At 40.9% G+C, this 17,881-nt stretch overlaps 1 protein-coding gene across 2 annotated transcripts; it reads right to left on the bottom strand.

The window, feature by feature from the left end:
* Nucleotides 1–4,272: 4,272 nt before the first annotated feature.
* On the bottom strand, nt 4,273–17,320 carry AKAP5 (A-kinase anchoring protein 5). Of its 2 annotated transcripts, none has more exons than XM_025869905.2 (2): nt 16,486–17,320; nt 4,273–12,695 (listed from the first exon to the last, which is right to left on the bottom strand). In XM_025869905.2, the coding sequence occupies exon 2, from the start codon at nt 12,436–12,438 to the stop codon at nt 11,149–11,151; it is 1,290 nt and encodes a 429-aa protein (XP_025725690.1). In that variant the 5' UTR covers nt 12,439–12,695; nt 16,486–17,320; the 3' UTR covers nt 4,273–11,148. The 2 variants fall into 2 exon arrangements, with proteins under 2 accessions (XP_025725690.1, XP_025725689.1); XM_025869904.2 differs by lacking the exon at nt 16,486–17,320 and adding an exon at nt 15,390–15,533.
* Nucleotides 17,321–17,881: the final 561 nt, after the last annotated feature.

Raw genomic sequence — 17,881 nt, 5'->3', positions numbered from 1 at the left:
CAGGCAAATTCTTACTTTGTAACCCAGATCCTTGGTAAGTGTAATTTTTTAGTAGTAATTGAGGTAAAATAAGCCACACAAAGAGTTTTTATAATGTAATTTGTGTCTTTGTATGTTTTAAACTAAATGTAGCTCTGTGGTATTTTATTATAATTTTTAAATTTCTACAAGTGAAATCTAGAACTGATTGTTCTCTGCTGTATATGCCATGTTTGTACGGTTGGACTCTGTGAAAACTGGTAGGATTATACAGTCCCCAGTCTGGATGTCTTAAACACAAAGGAATCACAGACTGCGATTTTCGTCTTCGAGACCTGGAAGAATCTGTCGCGCTTCACTGTGCATCCGTGCTACATTTGATTACTTAGTAGATACTGCTCCAACGCACTTGACGTGAACTGCCATCAACTCTTCTATTTTGTGCCAAATAAAGTCATTTAGTCAGACTAGATATCAACTTAAACTCGTTTCAGAGAAACTTGGATTTCAAAAATGTGTGCAATAAAAAAGGCCCAGTGAAGAAATCTTCCACGGACGAGTAACACATGGCGAATCCAGAGGCTGGTAAACAGTGCATTGTATGGCTGAGCTCTTCCACCTTATGGACTTTGAGTTTGCTTCAGAAACATTATTTTAGAAAGTTTGGTATCGTCTATTTGGAATGAAAACAGTGGATTTCATGTATTTTACATGACAAATAAATTAATGTGACTTGATTAGAAACAAAACCTTTTTTTAGTCCAGCTTATAGACTGTGTTCTCATTTAACAGCAGGGTCTGCCCAATGTTGTCCTCCTAGCACTGGGGTCAGTCCATCTCTGTGCCAGGTAACATCTTGGACTTGTGAGGCAAAAATGCATCACTGAGCCCCGTTCTTATCAACTGTAATCTGTGTGAATAGAAAAGTGGCGTCCTACTCAGGTGCCTTCCAACTACCATCTCTGGAAAGAAAGGTAACATCTAGCCACTGCCCAGTAGTTACCTGCTTTTCTTTCTTCTTCCCTATTTACTGTATTTTCTCTTGTAATGTAATCAACAACAGTGGTTCTCAACCAGCATGTATTAGTCAGTGTTCTCCAGAGAAACAACCAACAGCGTGTATGTGCACAGAGAGAGAGGTGGATTGATTTTAGGGAATTGGCTCACAAATATGGAGGCTGAGATGTCCCAAGATCTACAGCTGGCAAGCTGGAGACCCAAGAGAGCTGATGGTGTAATTCCAGTCCAAAAGCCAGTAGGCTCAAGACTCACAAGGGCCGGAAAAGTTCCCTTTGCTCTCAGAGGGTCAGCCTTTTTGTTCTATTCAGGCCTTCCACTGATTGGATGAGGGCCACTCACTTTAGGGAGGGCAATCTGCTTTATTCAGTCTACTGATTCAAACAAATGTTTATCTCATCCAAAAACACCTTCACAGCCACACCCAGAATGTTTATCCAAATATCTGAGCACCCGTGGCCAGGTGACATTTAACCATACACAGGGTGGTCCTTCTCACCATAGGGACATTTTGTAACACAGATGTTTTCAGTTGGCACAACTGGGTGGGTTGGGGGGGGATGTTGCTACTGGCATCTAGTGGGTAGAGGTTAGGGATGCTGCTAAACATCTCACAGTGCAGGAGACAGTCCCCCCCCCCCGCCCACAATAAAGAATTATCCAGCCCAAAACATCAGTAGTGCTAAAGTTGACTAATCCTGGTCCAAAAGCTTAAAATAAGTTTTGTGATGGTTGTCAAGAGCTAAAGGAGTACATACAGAGTATGAGATGGGTTAGTTCAGAATTAAACTCTATTTGTATTATCTTCTATTCCAGCTCTTAAAAAATAAAAAATAGGATTAAAAATCAACTGTATTAAGCAGCAAGGAAGTTTTAAATCTATTCACATACTGTTTGAATTTAACAACTGTGTCTCTAACAAGATCTTTTTGTGAAATTAAAATGTGATCATAGGTTATAATTCGTGTAAATTTTTCATCTGGCCAAAAGGTGGCACCAATGTATCTTTTAAAAATCTATTTTACATATGCTCAAATTTGGCATCACTGTTTAATTCACTGTTTATTTAGTACTTAGCTACTCCTGGATCTTGTTTTATTTAGACAAGATTTTTCCTAGAATTCCATAGTGTGTTGGGTACCTCTATGTTTTGACATCCCTCTTTTTTTTTTTTTTTTAATTTTGTTTGAGAGAGAGAGAAAGAGAGCATGCCCAAGAGCGGGGGCAGGGGCGCAGAGGGAGAAGGAGAAGCAGACTCCCCGCTGAGCAGGGGCTCCATCCCAGGACCCTGGGATCATGACCTGAGCCAAAGGCAGCTGCTTAACCGACTGAGCCACCCAGGCGCCCCGCTGCTTGCTATTAATGCCCTAGAACTTTGTACCTAATCACTAAGTGCTTCCTTAAATTCATTTTATAGCTGAGTAGCCAATGTGGAGAATAAGCCCATCTCCTCTCACATAAATTATCATCCATTGTTCATACAATGTTGAAACTTTTCTCATTGAAACAACTTGGTGATATTGTATCAAAATAACAGAAATAAACTATCTTCCCTTAAACTATTAGAAAACTATGGTGTCCTTTCATGCCAGAAATCTGAAGGAATAGTAGTACTCTGGGAAAAGTCTGCACAACTGAATTGGTCCTTGCTCTCCTGGGGACTGGGAGAGAGGCTTGTGTGGGAAGGAAGCCTGAGAAGGAGGCCCTCATCAGCTGTAGTTGTTACTCTTGTCTGGTTTGAATTTCTGGGCGGTCCATGTTAGATTTGTGTGGACCAAATAGACCCTGGCAGAATGAGGTCTTGTGAATTTAGTTTTGCCACATTTTTCTGTAGTGGGAGCCGTATGGGACTTAGTTCAAACCATATGTAGGGAAATATCTACTAATTTAAAAAGGGGTTTTGGGGGGCGCCTGGGTGGCTCAGTCGTTAAGCGTCTGCTTTGGCTCGGGTCATGATCCCGGGGTCCTGGGATTGAGCCCCACATCGGGCTCCCTGCTTGGCGGGAAGCCTGCTTCTCCCTCTCCCACTCCCCCTGCTTGCGTTCCCTCTCTTTCTGTGTCTCTCTGTCAAATAAAATATTTTTAAAAAATAAAAATAAAAAAGGGTTTTTTTTGGTAACTGGCGTTTGTTCTAAGTGCCTTGTAGGGAGGAATATCTAAAGAACCTATAGTGGTTCTTTAGAAGAAGGATATAACATTTGCAAAGGTGAGAGAAAATGTTTTAAAATGCAGAACAGAGGGACGCCTGGGTGACTCAGTTGGTTAATTGTCCAGCTCTTGGTTTCGGCTCAGGTCATGATCTCAGGGTCCTGAGATCGAGCTCAAGCTCCATGTTGGGCTCCCCGTTTAGTGGGGAGTCTGCTTGAGATTCTGTCTCCCTCTCCCTTTGCCCCACCCCCACCCTGTGTGCACGCATGTGTCTCTCTCTCAAATAAATACATCTTTTTAAAAGATAAACATTAAAAAATGCAGACTAGAGATTTCAGCAGAGTCTCCAAGTTTTTTTGTTTTTTGTTTTTACCAGACCAGTTCTCATTTTGCAACTGCCCTTCTTTCACATATGTGCAAAGTCTGGTGCTAAAAGCTCAGTGGTTCCTGTCTTCTCTTTCCATCACAATCTTTTAAAGTGTGGGAGGAAAGGCATATAAATGGAAGCATCCTTTTTTTATTTTAAACATCTCCTGTTTCACTGTTAACACCACCACAGTTTTGCGTATCTCTCAAACTGGTGGCTTATTCAGAGCCACCACAGACGGCCATGCAGATTATGCACAATCAACACTAGGGGGCGCCACTCCCCACATGAAGACTTGGGCAGTTGGGCTGTCCAGTTTGCACAGTTGTGCATGGCAGCCTTGTTTTTTCTTCCTGGTTTAAATGTTGAGTTTAAGAAGCCCTTATTTTAAATTTCTGCACAAGTAGCAGTTTTCACTGATGCAATCAGGAAATTAAAATACACATATGGTATAGAGAATAATGAAATCAGAATAAGAAAAAAACTCCCTAGGTGACACAACTATATGTGTTTGTCAAAATCTGTAGAACTGTGCACAAGAAAGGGTGGATTTTACCATATATAAATTATACCTTAATTTTTAAAAAAGGTTAAGATCACCTAGATATAAAAAAGTCTTAGAGTTTAATGAACCATAATGATTATCATTCACTATTAAACCTCCACAAGTCAGAAAACACACATCAGCCAGACATTAAGGGTACAGAAGAAACCCATAAAACTGAAAAGATAAATCTAAGTAAATTCACTCTGAAATCAGTGAAGTTGCTGATAAGGTTGTTTGTGGCACACCTGGATAAAATATCAGAAAGTTAGCTTGACTTTTTTCACTTGAATGGTGACCAATTGTTTTGGCATTCTGTACATCTCAGCCTTACCCAGAGTACAAGGAGAGTTCTAACTAGTTTTTTTTTTAAGATTTTATTTATTTGAGAGAGAGAGCATGAGCAGGGGCAGAGGGAGAAGCAGACTTTCTGCTGAGCAGGGAGTCCCACGCAGGGCTCGATTCCAGGACCCTGGAATCATGACCTGAGCCGAAGGCAGACACTTAACCATCCGAGCCACCCAGCAGCCCCTCTAACTAGTTCCAATCAGGAGGATGGAAGTACTCCGGTTTTGGATGATGTCTTTAAAGAGAGGCAATATTCAAGTTTTTATGTCACAAACAGCTGCTCTACATGGAACCTCTGCATTGTAATTTATGTATAAGCATGTGTGATTGATGTGAGCCTGCGTGCCTGTAGCTGCATTAGTTGTGACTAATCACAGATACGGTCCAGAGACCTCACTTGTAGCCATACTGACTAGACCTTCCTGTGCCCCGAAGGTACACATGTCACAGTAAGGATTTGGGAATAAAAGCTTCGAGGACAAGTATACAAATAATTACATCTGCTTTTGTGTCACCCTGGGCTCCCCATCTCCAGGAGTGCAGAAGTGGAAGGTCTGGGTTTTATGGCCACAGGATAGCTGTGAAAGGCTGAATCTCTACCCCATAACTGCACTGTAATAAAAATCAAGGCTGAAAGTCCTATTTGAGTTTAGCCACAAAATGAGTCATAGGAAAGTGCATCTTGTCTTGCTAATGTGCAGAAACTGAACACGGCTACCACTGCTGTTAGGATGAGTTGGAATTGACAGAGACAATATTTAGTTTGGGAGTTTTCTATGCTGGGGGCCACCACACCATCCTCTCCCTACCTAGGTTTTCCTTAATTGTTCATGGCACCTGGAACCAGCTTCGCTGAGGATTTTCTACAGATGTGTACTGTTCCCTGCCATGTTTCATGTACAAACACACATAATCTCCCTCCACTTATGATGGAGTTATGTCCTAATAAGCCCATTGCATATTGAAAATATCATAAGTTGAAAATGCATTGAAGACACTTAATCCATCGAACATCATAGCTTAGCCTATCTACTTTAAATATAGCTCAGAAAACTTACCTTAGCCTATTCTGGGCAAAGTCATCTAACACAAAGCCTATTTTACAATAAGGTATTGAATATTCCAGGTAGTTTATTGACTACCATACTGAAAGTGAAGAACAGAGTGGTTGTATGCATCCAGAGCAGTTGTAAGTACATCGGTTCTTGCCCCTGGTGACCCGCGGTTGTGTGAGCTGTGGCAGCTGCCGCTGCTTCAGCACAGGACAGAGTATCGTGCCGCACAGTGGTAGTGTGGGAAAGCTCAAAACCCCAAATTCCAAGTACAGTTTCTACTGAGTGCATATTGCTTTCACATGATCATAAAATCAAAAAATCATTAGTTGAACATTTTAAGTTGGGGACTGTTGGCGCTCACTCTTTCCTAAGCTCAGAAACTCAACCCCTGGTGTTCTTAAGCTTTTGGAGAAAAAACAAAGTAGGCACTCACAAGCGGGTCAGGGACTCCAGACTTCAGCAGTACTGGTGGGTCTAAAGGATTAGCAGAATTGTCTGTGAGGGCAGGTTTTGCAAAAGCTAGTGTTATCTATTAGAAAGATGTGATTTAATAAGAATTTTAAAACTCTGCAAGATGTGAAATATTAAGTAAGCTTATGTACAGGGTTTGTACATTAGTAAAACAGTTTGCTTTGGAAAAAGTTTTAGGATACTATCCAGTTTATTTTCTTTTTTAAGTCATCTCCACACCCAACGTGGGGCACAAACTCACAACCCTGAGATCAAAAGCCGCACGCTCTACGGACTGAGCTAGACAAGCACCCCAGACACTATCAACTTTAAATTGGTCCCGAGATTTGGAAAGTACATTCTTTCATAGAGTCTAATTATTACCATTGCTCTGTGCTTTAGGAAAAACAGGGTTGTTAATGTTAGGGGAATAAAATCAGTGTCTTCATAAACAAAGCTTTTGAAACACCCAGCTTTAGTAGGCAACATCTGAATAATTTAAGCATTTTCATACCAAGATTGCTTATTTGGAAAGTCATGAAGATTACTAACAATTCATAGGTTAATATAATGTAGAAATGGCAACTAATGAATATAGCAAGAGATGATGAAAACAAGTACAATTTCGTCAGATTTATAGATGGCATCAAAGTCAGATATGCCATTTAGATGAATAGATAGTTCACTGGAATTGAGTTCAAGTTCGAGGTGTTTGTGTTTCTCTCTGCTGGAGGTGGGCTCTTTTAGGCTTGTCATTGTAAAGTCTGTCCAACCCCCAATCAGCAGAGCACAACTCTTGGTAGTGCTAACTCAACAGTTCCATCAGTGTGATCTTTATACTTTTAGGAAATAAACATAATATACTAAGACGTAAATAAAATAAACATGAGCCACTATAACATTTATTCTATATTAAGAGTCATACATATTATATCAATTCAGGTTGAAACCTTTTTCTACAGAGTATTTCTTAAATATTAGCATCTGATCCACAGTCCTATAGTACTGATTTTAATGAGAAATTACAATATGGAATTTTTACTTTCATAATAGCTCATCCACTTAACATTTTTACAGATAAAGAACTACTATAAATATGTAACATTATGCAGGCTTTTTTTCTGCACCTGTTCACAAATCATAATGAATATAACTGTTTAAATATTTAGAAATGGAATGCTTTCAAACTGTCCCTGTATTTAGATGACCACCCCCCCACACTGGACAAATGAACCACGTTCTCTTTATTCTCCTGTCTATGGCACTCATGATGTTCCTTGCCTGTGGCTCGTTGCCTTAATCCCTGTCCCAGTTCCTCTGGTTGCTGTTCCCTAGCTTGAGCTCTTGGAGGGCTGGGAGCCTGTCTCCTTTACAGTGTTGGGCATATGTTATATCCAACACATGTTGAACCAAACTGAATTTAATCAGGACATCTAAATTTTATGTAGCTTCCTTCTGTTTAATTTTTGTAACTAAATAAGGATTACAAGAACTTTTTTTTCAAAAATGTACCACAAAATGTACTATTGTCTGAAATTTTGAATTCTGTATAATAAGAAACTTTATGTTACACAGTAAAACATCATAGGAATTTGAACCTAAAGAACCTGAAACCATAAGCAAGGACTTTTAAAAAACATAGAAATGGCAGGCAGAAAAGTCAACCCCTGATGTACTGAGTATCAGATGAAATTAGAAGACTTTACATATCTGAATAAAGTTAACATTAAAAGGACCTTTCCAAACAATGGGATTCTAAAGCCTAACAATTATTTTAAAAATTCTGCTCTACCCCCCCAACCCCCTGCAAATTAACTCTTTAACTATAAAAAATAAGGCAACTTGTCATTGTAAAGTCTGTCCAACCCCCAATCAGCAGAGCACATTGATGAAGTTAACTCTCCAGAGTTAACTTCTGCATGCAGAAGCCAGATTTCGCTGGTGCCCTCCCATGACCCACATCTCTAACTTGATCTTTAGCAGTATGGCTTTTCACAGACACTGGTGAAATAAGATTATCTCTCAGAAATAAATCAGAGAGTTTCTTAGATTCCACTAAATAGTAGACCAATTAAGATCGTCACAAACTTCGTGCTGTCAAATGCATTACCTTGAAAGAAAATTATGCAGACAGCTTTTCTGAAGAATCCCATTTGTGCCACATGCTTATTATTCTTCCAGGTGGAGGTGGTGTCAGGGAACATAATTTCTGTTTGAAAGTTCTTTTGTTTTCTGCTATCTTTACTTAAATGTTACCCAGCACTATTTTTATATCCTATAAAGTACTTTGAGAAAATGTTAAGTGAATAGTGCTACATAAAATAGAAGAGGGTTTTCATATTCACTGGGTTGTAAAGCAAAGTGAATAATACTTGACTCTTAAAAGGGAGAAGATAATATGCTGAAAAAATTAACAAGTATCCAATAAACCAACCCACCTTGTAAAATTCTGAGTTCAAAGGGAAACTGAATCCCAGCTAATTAATAAAGTGTTCATTAAAAGCAGCATTTATCACAGCAAATGTAAATGTAAATTAATGTGCTATTATTAAATTGTCTTTTAAATGATCATTTTAATGTCTAATGTAGGTATGAACTGAATAGGGACCTATTTATATACATTTAATGTCTTGCATATAAGGTCCAATTGCTTAAAATAAATACTATTAAAATGAAATATATTTTATAAGGGACTTCCAAGTTATCTGATCCCTGCTTATTTCTATAACAAAACAATTTGGATCATCTTAGAATTCATTTTAATAGGATTTGGCCATGTGGCAGGTATACTCATATTGAGACCAATTAATTTCTGGATTCATTTTTCAGACTGGAACCCTATTTATTTAATTCACCAGATATTCTCAATAGAAAAGATTAAGGAGGAACCACTTAAGAATGAATGCAGGTGGAGTACACATCTTATCACAAAAACAATCAATTATAATACATTCTAACCAAAAATATATATCAAACCATAGTAGGAAAAAAAAAAAGTAGAAACCCAGGACTAGAGAAAGTGTTATTTTCTTAACAAAAATAATTAGTTACACGCATTTACCTCATATCTGTTTTTAAAACTCCCAAATATGCCTAAGCCTTCCAAAATATTTTCAATCACTTGTGTTATACTTTGTGTTCATTCATTAGAGATTACTAAAAAACTTAATGCAAGTATATTGGCTTGAGTTATTCTTGAAATAAATGAAGACAGGATTCCTTAAAACACTGTAAAATGCACCAACTTTGATCAGATTTTTAAAAATTGTTTACTTCTAAATATGATATGATATTTGCTGGTAGCCATCCAAGTCCATTAGCACCACATATAGTGAATTAAAAAGAGTATTTTTAGGGAGAATGACTTAGCAGTCTTTTTTTAATGTTTAAAAATTGTACAACTAAAAGAAATTCATTTCTTGGGTCATATGTTTTGAAAATCCACTTTGTGTTGCTAAATTAAAGGATTTTTGTGGGTTTCTCAAGATTACAGGCATGAAGGTAAGAAAGTCTGGGGGAATAATTTTGCACTTCAGCAAAGAATCTTGCTAATAATATCCATTATTTGGTTCAGTTCCAAAGTCAGATTAGGTTTTTCTGCCAGAGGTCTCAAGATGTACTCACAGAAAGAAACAAAGAAGGGTCTATAGGACAAATTAGCACATACTTTCTCTACGTAAGCCATAAATAATGCAAGAAGTCACCAGATCATTTACACTCATCTAAAGTACACTCTTTTCTCCAAGAATGTACAAATCCTCTTTAACAAATACTTTGCAACTCGAGTGGAAAGCTCTTTATACTTACTTCATCTACTGTCAGAGTAACGCTGTCCCTCCGTTTAGTCAGTGGGGACATACAATTTGGAACTTTACCTGTGAGGTAGGGAAGTGTGTTGTAGTATTATGGCCATTTCACACAAGGAAAGATTGAAATGGAATTACTTTTTCAAAAAATATGGTAATCATTGATGAGATCGATGATTTAAATAACCAGATAAAATGCAAATAAGCCCTTCTCATTACATTAAGTTCTTTTTTTTTTTTGGTAAGGGATTAGCTGGATTGAACATACTGATGAAAAAGTTAATTTTCCAAAATCCATGTAAAACGTTTGTTACTAGTGTCTCTTGACACACAGGCACAATGAGAGAATACTGACATTTAAAATACAATGTACTTTAGCAATAACTTTTCACTTTCTATTCAACCATGAACTTGGTTCATTCTTGATCAAAAGTGAATAATATGTTCACTAAGTTATTATGATTTCCTGGGACTTTTACTGCCAAGCTGGCTGTGAATTCCCTCTTTGGAGAGAGGTGGATGAATGTGGTCTCTAGAGGCACAATCCTGCAAGATGAATCCTACGTTATCTGTGATCATTTGTTACTTGGGCAGTTTGCCTTCTCCCCGATGGAAAACAGTATTTCACTCTTCTTGTTTTTGTTGTTGCTGTTGTTTAGTTTTTTGGGTTTTGTTTCTCACTTTTCAGCAGATGACCCCATGCAGAAATGGGTTTAGACAGGTCTGTTTGAGGCAGAAAAAAGATGGACAGGGAAAATGCACTGCCTATTTCCACACCCTTGCACTTGGTAATTATTTGCTATTTGAAAGAAATTGTGAATGGCTTCTGTATGGTATTTAAGCAAGACGAGAAAAACACTCAGGTTTAATTCAAATATGCACATTCTGCTGAAATTAGGAAAAGGCAATATTTTTTTGAGGTAAGACTACTGCCTATGAGTGTAACAACTGTAAATCACACATTCACAAAAACAGCTCACCTTATTCACCATTTTAAACATAAAAGTGCACTGTAAAAATTTTTTTTTTGAAAATCGAATGTGGTGTTAACCTATACACAGGATTGAACTATCAAAAGGAAACCAGGCTTTGTGACATCAGAGAATATTAAAGAGTTTCTGGCATACCATAAGTGCTCAATAAATACAGCCTCCCCCCAAGCACCCCAACTTCCACATGTCATTTTAGCAATTCCCTGTATGTCACTTGCATTGTGATCTGCACTAACTTCCTCCAAAATCCAGAAGTGACTGCATTTCAATGGTAGGAGAGTTTTATAAACTAAATTCTTTAGCACTTCTGGGCTGGAACTGTACCTGTAAATTCCACGGATGATAAACCTCTCATTTGTAACTGAATAAGAAATGCCACAAATATGCAACATAATTTAACATGAAGCTTTTTTTTTTCCCTTTCCATGATCTGGAAATTAAGTCACTGTAGAAGATTGTTCATTTTATTATCATCAGAGGCCATTTCATTAACCAGCTGTTCTATAGACAATTGGATAGCATTCTTGACAAGAGAAGAAGCTGTTTCTATTAAGAGTGTTTCGTATTGTTCTGAAGTTCTACCCTCAAAACCACTATCATTAGCAAAAACCCCTACTTGCTCATTTTCAATTGAAATTAAGAATTGCTTAGGGACATTTTTAGATTTCTTAACATCAAATTCACTGATTTCAGTGTCTGTAATAATAATAGCAATTGGCTCCATTCTTTTGCTTTCTTCTGGTTTGGGTTTCTCTGCAGTGACCTCATTTTCTCTCAGCTCTGATTCCTGGCTCAATTTAGTGTCTTTCTGCTCACTCTCTTCAGCTATAATCTCTCTACTTTCATGCTCTCCCCGGTTTGGTCCACTTTCTAGGATGTTGCTTCTGGCTTCTTCCACAATTTGCTGATCTGGGATTGCAGGTGAGGGAGGAACATCAGAAACCACTGGTGGCTGATGTTCTGTTTCTGAAGTTTCAAGTGGGCTTGCTTGCTGGGGTCGGACACTTTGTTTTTCCTCCGTCGTTTCGGTATCTCTTTCAAGGATTAGTGCTCCTGGGTGAATGGCAGAATGCCCCGTATCTAACCCAAGTTCTACTGAAACCATTTTTTCTCCAGCTGTAGTTGTGCTGTTGCTCACATTTGGTTCACAGACCTCGTCACCCCCTTTCCGTGAGACATCTTTACTTATATCCTGGGGCAACTTGGTCTTTATTGCCTGGTCATCTGATTGGGCTGGAGCTTTTGTATCCAAATGTTCAGCCTCTCCCTGGACTCTGAGGCTGCAGTCTGAGTCTTCTATAATTTTGGAATGATTACTTCGTTTCTCTCCTTTTGAGAATTTTATGAAGGGAATCTTAAGCCCGGATTTTGCCTTTTTCTTAGAAAGATCAGCATCCTCAGCACTGATTTCAGGTTGCACTTTGGCCTCAAAGGGCTTTTGCTGCTTTGAAGATTCTGACCTTTTCCTGCGTGTTACAAGACGTTTGATTGAGGCCCAGGCCCCCCCTGGGGGCCGTGGCTGCTCAGAAGCTCCTGCTTCTGGGGGACACTTTCTTGCTGTGCCAGCAGCCTCAGAGCTAGCTTTGGGCTTCACTGCTTTGCTTACTTTCTTTCTTCTCTTGAAGCAAAGCATTGATGCTCTTTCCTCCTGCCTCTCATCTTGAGGACTAACTTCTGTGGGTCTCTTCTCATCCTTGCTTTCAACTTGAATTTCGGAAACCATGGTTTCCATTTTTATATCACACTCGTTCTTTCTCTAGAAAATTATATTCTCTCTTCCTTAGCAGTCTTTATGACAAAAAGGTGGGCAAAAATATACTAAGTAAAACTTCTTCCAGATGTATTCACTCCTTTTGTCTTACTCCATACAGGTGTTTTAGGTGGTTTCTACGGTGTACACTTCTTGGTTTCTCTCTTACTTGTAATTTCTCTCTTTAATTTCTTCATGAAAGCCCTTTACTGGATAGATTGTTTTATTTAAGGATCAACCTGATAAGAGAAAAAAGAGTGGTATTTTATTTCACCATCAGCCTACTGTTTCCTATAGAAAGATTTCAGTTGAATGTATATGATTCTACCAGGCATGTTTCCCATCTAATAATCTTCTGAAATGACTAGAGAATAAAAAATACCAAAAAGTTTACAATGTGAGTCTATTCTGCTCTGTTCTTTTTGTTAAAACTTCAACTTGGAGTATTTGCAAATCTGATATCAATTCTTCCATTGTGCTATCTTTATGGATGTTTATGACTCAAATCCAAGTTAACAGATGACAATAACAAAACAATGAAGGGCAAAGTGGTAAGAAAGCTAGGATGATTTTATTACAAGCAATAAAGAATTCTGCAGCTGCAAAGGATTTTAGAGATCATTCAAGTCCAGCTAGATGAAGAAAATGAGCTCCAGAGTGGGTAGTTGGAGTGCCGAAAGCCATACAGTTAGATAAGGTCATAGCCAGAGTTAGAACTGAAGACTCTGACTCTCCAATGTTCTTTCCATTATACCATAAGGTTTCTGTTCTAAAAATGTATGTTCCATCGGAGAGGTGCTACTTTTCATACACACTCTTGGGAAATTTAACATCACTGTCATTCTCCCCTCTTAAATTTAGTTCTATAATTTTGACATTTTTTCCCCTAAGTATCTACTGTTCAAATGTTTTCCATCATGAGCACATAGTCAAAGGTCAGTAAGAGTGAATGATAATAATAGCTGACATTTATTGAGCAACTCTGTGCATTAGGAGGATATGCTAAGCCCTTTTACATACATCTCTAATCTTCCCCACATTACAAAATGAGTAGGTGGTGGTACCACTATCTACAGAGGAAGAAACTGAGGCATAGAAAGTTGAACAATCTGACCGAGATTACACAGCTAGTAGGTAACAGATCAGATTCAACCAGACTGCCTGTTTCTGAAGCCCATGCTCGGAAGGTGGGCATTAGAGTTCTATCTGAAAGATGAATTGTTTGGAGATACTAATCTGCTCTAGATTCACTAGTCAAAAAATTTTTAACTGTTTTATTTAACCATAAGTCAGCCCATCAACTCATAATTGAACCAAGACTAGACTGAATTCTTGCTATTTTAAAATCAAGCTTTTTAAATTTTTTTTTAAAGATTGTATTTATTTGACAGACAGAGACACTGAGAGGGAACACAAGTAGGGGAAGTGGGAGAGGGAGAAGCAGGCTTCCCGCTGAGCAGGGAGCCAGATGTGGGGCTGGATCCCAGGACCCTGGAATCATGACCCAAGCCGAAGGCAGACACCCAACGACTGAGCCACCCAGGAACTCCAAGCTTTTGAAATTCTTTATATTTTGTTTTCTTGGTTCTGGAACTAATTTGAAAGCCAAATATAATTGATAAGCTATGCAATTGGCAAACTGATTAGTTTTATATAAACATAAAATTAATCCACAGAATAGTATGACAGCACCAATGAACACAGATGTGAGGTGATGATCTAACAAAAGCTGTATTAATTTTTGTTGATGGATGTCCTAAAATAAGCAAGGGGACTCTTTCCTTGTACTGTTTTTGTGTAAATCCTTCAGCACTGATGGTTTATTTGCGTAGCTCTTGAGTCTAAACCACAAAAGGAACTGGAACTCAGGAAATCAGTTTATGATCTAAGTAAATATTCCCTTAGGTTGGGAGTTACATACTCTATGTCCCTGACAGAAAGACAAAGTCATCCTAGAACAGCGATGGAACTAAAATATGAACATTGTGCAGCGTCCCTCCTCACGCAATGCTTCCATAAGCCCTAGAGCCACAGCTGACTACAGCTCTAAGTCTTCTCATGTCTTGGACATCTCAGCACCTGAGAGTTTTTACCAACCAGAGAATGTACAACAGAAGTATTGAAATTAGATCATGTTTAAGATGGTACGATTTGAAGTTAACCTGGATTGCCCAAAGACAACTGCCTATGAAGCTCATTTGAATGTATATTACGGTAGAAATCAAACAAATACCCAACTAAAAGCCTAACTGAAATGGGGAAAGTACAATCTGTAGACGTTCGACTTTGCAGAATGTTAGTGTGCAAATGATTCTCCTTAACCTGCAGGGTTCTTTTATCGCCGCGGTAATCTTCAAGTCCCCGTTGTCATTTCCTGACAGAATCGCAAGTCTAACGCCACTTTTCCCCTTGAGCAGAGAAGCCGGAGGCCAAGAGCAAGCCCTTCGGCGGGGAAAGCTGTAACTCTCTCCCAGGGCCGGGTGCGCACCCCCAACCCGCCACCCGGAGGAAGGCGGCTCGTTCCGACTGGACGCGCCCAGCGGCAGGAGCCGGAGCGCAGGACAGGTACTCAAAAAGGGAAGTGCCGGGGGCGTGGAACAGAGAGCCCAGCCTCAGGCTATCGGCACAATTATAATGGCCAGAAACCCCAAATCACATTTCCCTCAAATAAGGGTAAGGACGGAAGGGCGGTACCCGCAACCCATGCGGCCAGGATGAGCTGAGGGTGGGCGGACACGGCTGACGAGGGTCGCGCTGGCTGGAGGCTCCGGCGGACAAACGACCTCTCCCGGTTCTTACCCCGGCCTCCTCGGGGGCCGGGACTGCGGGTGTCCAGCGGGGACCTTCCGCCCACCCCGTCGCGCAGGCGGCCAGCGGACCTGACACTGGCCCCGACCCAGGTCCCCGCCACCCCCTCGCCCTCCTTCACTTACCGACGGCGCCGGGGTTCCCGGCGACCCTGCTGCCGAGGTCGGGGGGCTGCTCGCGGGGCGGGGCGCCCAGGCAGCCGGGAAGCCCGGCTCGCACCAGCAGCCAGCAGCCCTCTGCCGTGGGACCGCAGCCCGCGGCGCCCCTCCCCAGAGGGCGGCGAGCGACAGTCCGCGGCTCCAATGCGCGGCGGGCGCGGGGCGGGGCCAGGGCTCGGGGCGGGCGGCGGGGGCGCGGGCGCGGGGGCTCCGCCTGCGAGCGGCTGGCCCCGCGGCGTGGGAGCGCACCTGGCCCCCCTGGCCGCCCCCCGGCCCCCGCGCGAGTCCCCGCGGCGCGGGCACGCGCAGCCACGGGCAGCGGACCACCCGAAGGGAGAGTGGGCAGATGGGGTGGGGACGCGGGAGTGAGCCCCGCATCTTCTGAGACGCAAAGTAGCAACAATTGGTTTTAAATGAGGGGACATCCATTTAAGCACCCCCCCACACACACGCCGAGTATTTAAAGACACGGCGGATATTACATTTAAAAAGTAGGGTTAAAACCTGTGCAGAGTGAAAGCTTGTTTGAGGAAAAAATTACATATATGAATTGAAACAGAAGAAAAAAAAACAAAAAACCTTTCCTAGGAGTGACTTTGGGTGTAATGGTGTTATTATGGTTCATTGCTAAATACTCTCAGAGGCCCAAGACCGCAGACCCTTGTCTCCCTAGTCTAGGCGGCAGGTAGAGGTGATCCGATATGCATGCGAAGGTCAGAAGGGCACAGGAACCCAGCCCCGTCCTTTACACCTTACGTATTTCCAATGTCTGCTTAATCTTGTACCTCTCGGTTAAACGGGGGTGGGGAACGGGAGCTGGCTTCCCTCACAATTCCAGTCCCAAGCAGAGCAAAGGGCACATCTACCCTCCAGCCTGACTGGATAGCTAGGTTGCATATTTTCATACATTTTCTGGGTCTTTATCTAAACAAGTTGCTAGCCATAGTGAAAAGCACCACAAGCATTTATTTTATTTGCACACATAACGCACTGGTTTCATTAACCAATGAAAGGTATTCCTGTGAGAGCTTAGGTGACATGCTACGGATTTAACATTACCTACCGAGGCATTGCTGGGAGTTCCAGCTGTGAGGTCCTCCCGAGGGTTGGGTCCCATCCCATGGTTGGCTCCTCCTGGGCCCTCCCAGGTGTACCATCTAGATGAAGACCCTATTAAAGTGGAGTAAAGAATTACTGAAAAGCAGTTGTACTTACCTCCCTTCTTTGATAGGATCATGATCTTCAGGGAAGTAAATCTCAGTTATCTGCTTTTGGATGTTTTTCCAGGAATATATTTTACCGGGGCGCCTGGGTGGCTCAGTTGGTTAAGCAACCGCCTTTGGCTCAGGTCATGATCCTGGGGTCCCGGGATCGAGTCCCGCATCGGGCTCCCTGCTCAGCGAGGAGCCTGCTTCTCCCTCTAACCCTCCTTGCTCTCATGTACTCTCTCTCTCATTCTCACTCTCTCAAAATAAATAAATCTTAAAAAAAAAAAAAGGAATATATTTTACCTTTGTAAGATTCTGTAGCTCTCACTGAGATTTAAGAAAGAACGATTAGGACACAATAGCAAAGCTGAATCTAAGTTGTCAGGGTCTTAAATTTACAGGTAAAATTAGAGACAAGAGCTGTAAAACAGGAAAATCCCTAAGCATTTGCCTTAGTTGTGATTAAGAATTCAGTCTATCTTTGTGCGGTCGGCAAACACCAGCTGTGAAAATGTATTTATATCCCCAGATGGGTTGCTAACCCTGCTTACTGACACTTTTGAACTTTAAACAAGCCAAAAGAAATCCATGCCACTCATTACTAATTGAGACGCTATTACTCGCTGAGATCCAGGTTTTCCCAAATCTACTAGATCTAGGTGTTTGCAACAATTTCAAGGAAAAATAAGATGAGCTTGGGGTGCCTGGGTGGCTCAGTCGTTAAGCGTCTGCCTTCTGCTCAGGTCATGATCCCAGGGTCCTGGGATCAAGCCCCGCATCGGGTCGGGCTCCTTGCTCTGCGAGAAGCCTGCTTCTCCCTCTCCTACTCCCCCTGCTTGTGTTCCCTCTCTCTCTGTGTCTCTGTCAAATAAATAAAATCTTTAAGAAAAAAAAATAAGATGAGCTTATCCAGATGAAGACAGGGTACAACAGCTGTCTTATTAGGAAGGAGCTGGAAGTGAGACAAGGAATAGGTTAAAACAATAAAGGCCCCCTAAATGACTTGTAGATCTTATTCCACTTTTCTTAAAAAAAAGGGGGGGGACTAATTAATGAAAGGGAACTGAAGGGCGGTAAGAGGTAAACTGATTTGGTATTTGAAGGGAAGATTTTTTTAAAGGTGTATTTCAAAAAACGCATCCCCAACCTCCACACACACACACACACACACACACACACACACACACTCTCTCTCTCTCTCTCTCTCAAAAGAATATAGTACTATAAATGAAATACTGCACTGTGATTTTT

This window comes from Callorhinus ursinus, unplaced genomic scaffold (genome assembly GCF_003265705.2).
Source record: "Callorhinus ursinus isolate GAN/ISIS: 27379988/994484 unplaced genomic scaffold, GSC_fseal_2.0 scaffold8, whole genome shotgun sequence".
Classification (NCBI taxonomy): Eukaryota; Metazoa; Chordata; class Mammalia; order Carnivora; family Otariidae; genus Callorhinus; species Callorhinus ursinus.
This window is presented reverse-complemented; position numbering and strand designations above follow the sequence as displayed.

What these genes read in the sequence shown, in the direction of transcription:
- AKAP5 (XM_025869905.2), bottom strand. Translation starts at nt 12,438, where the DNA reads ATGGAAACCATGGTTTCCGAAATTCAAGTTGAAAGCAAGGATGAGAAG.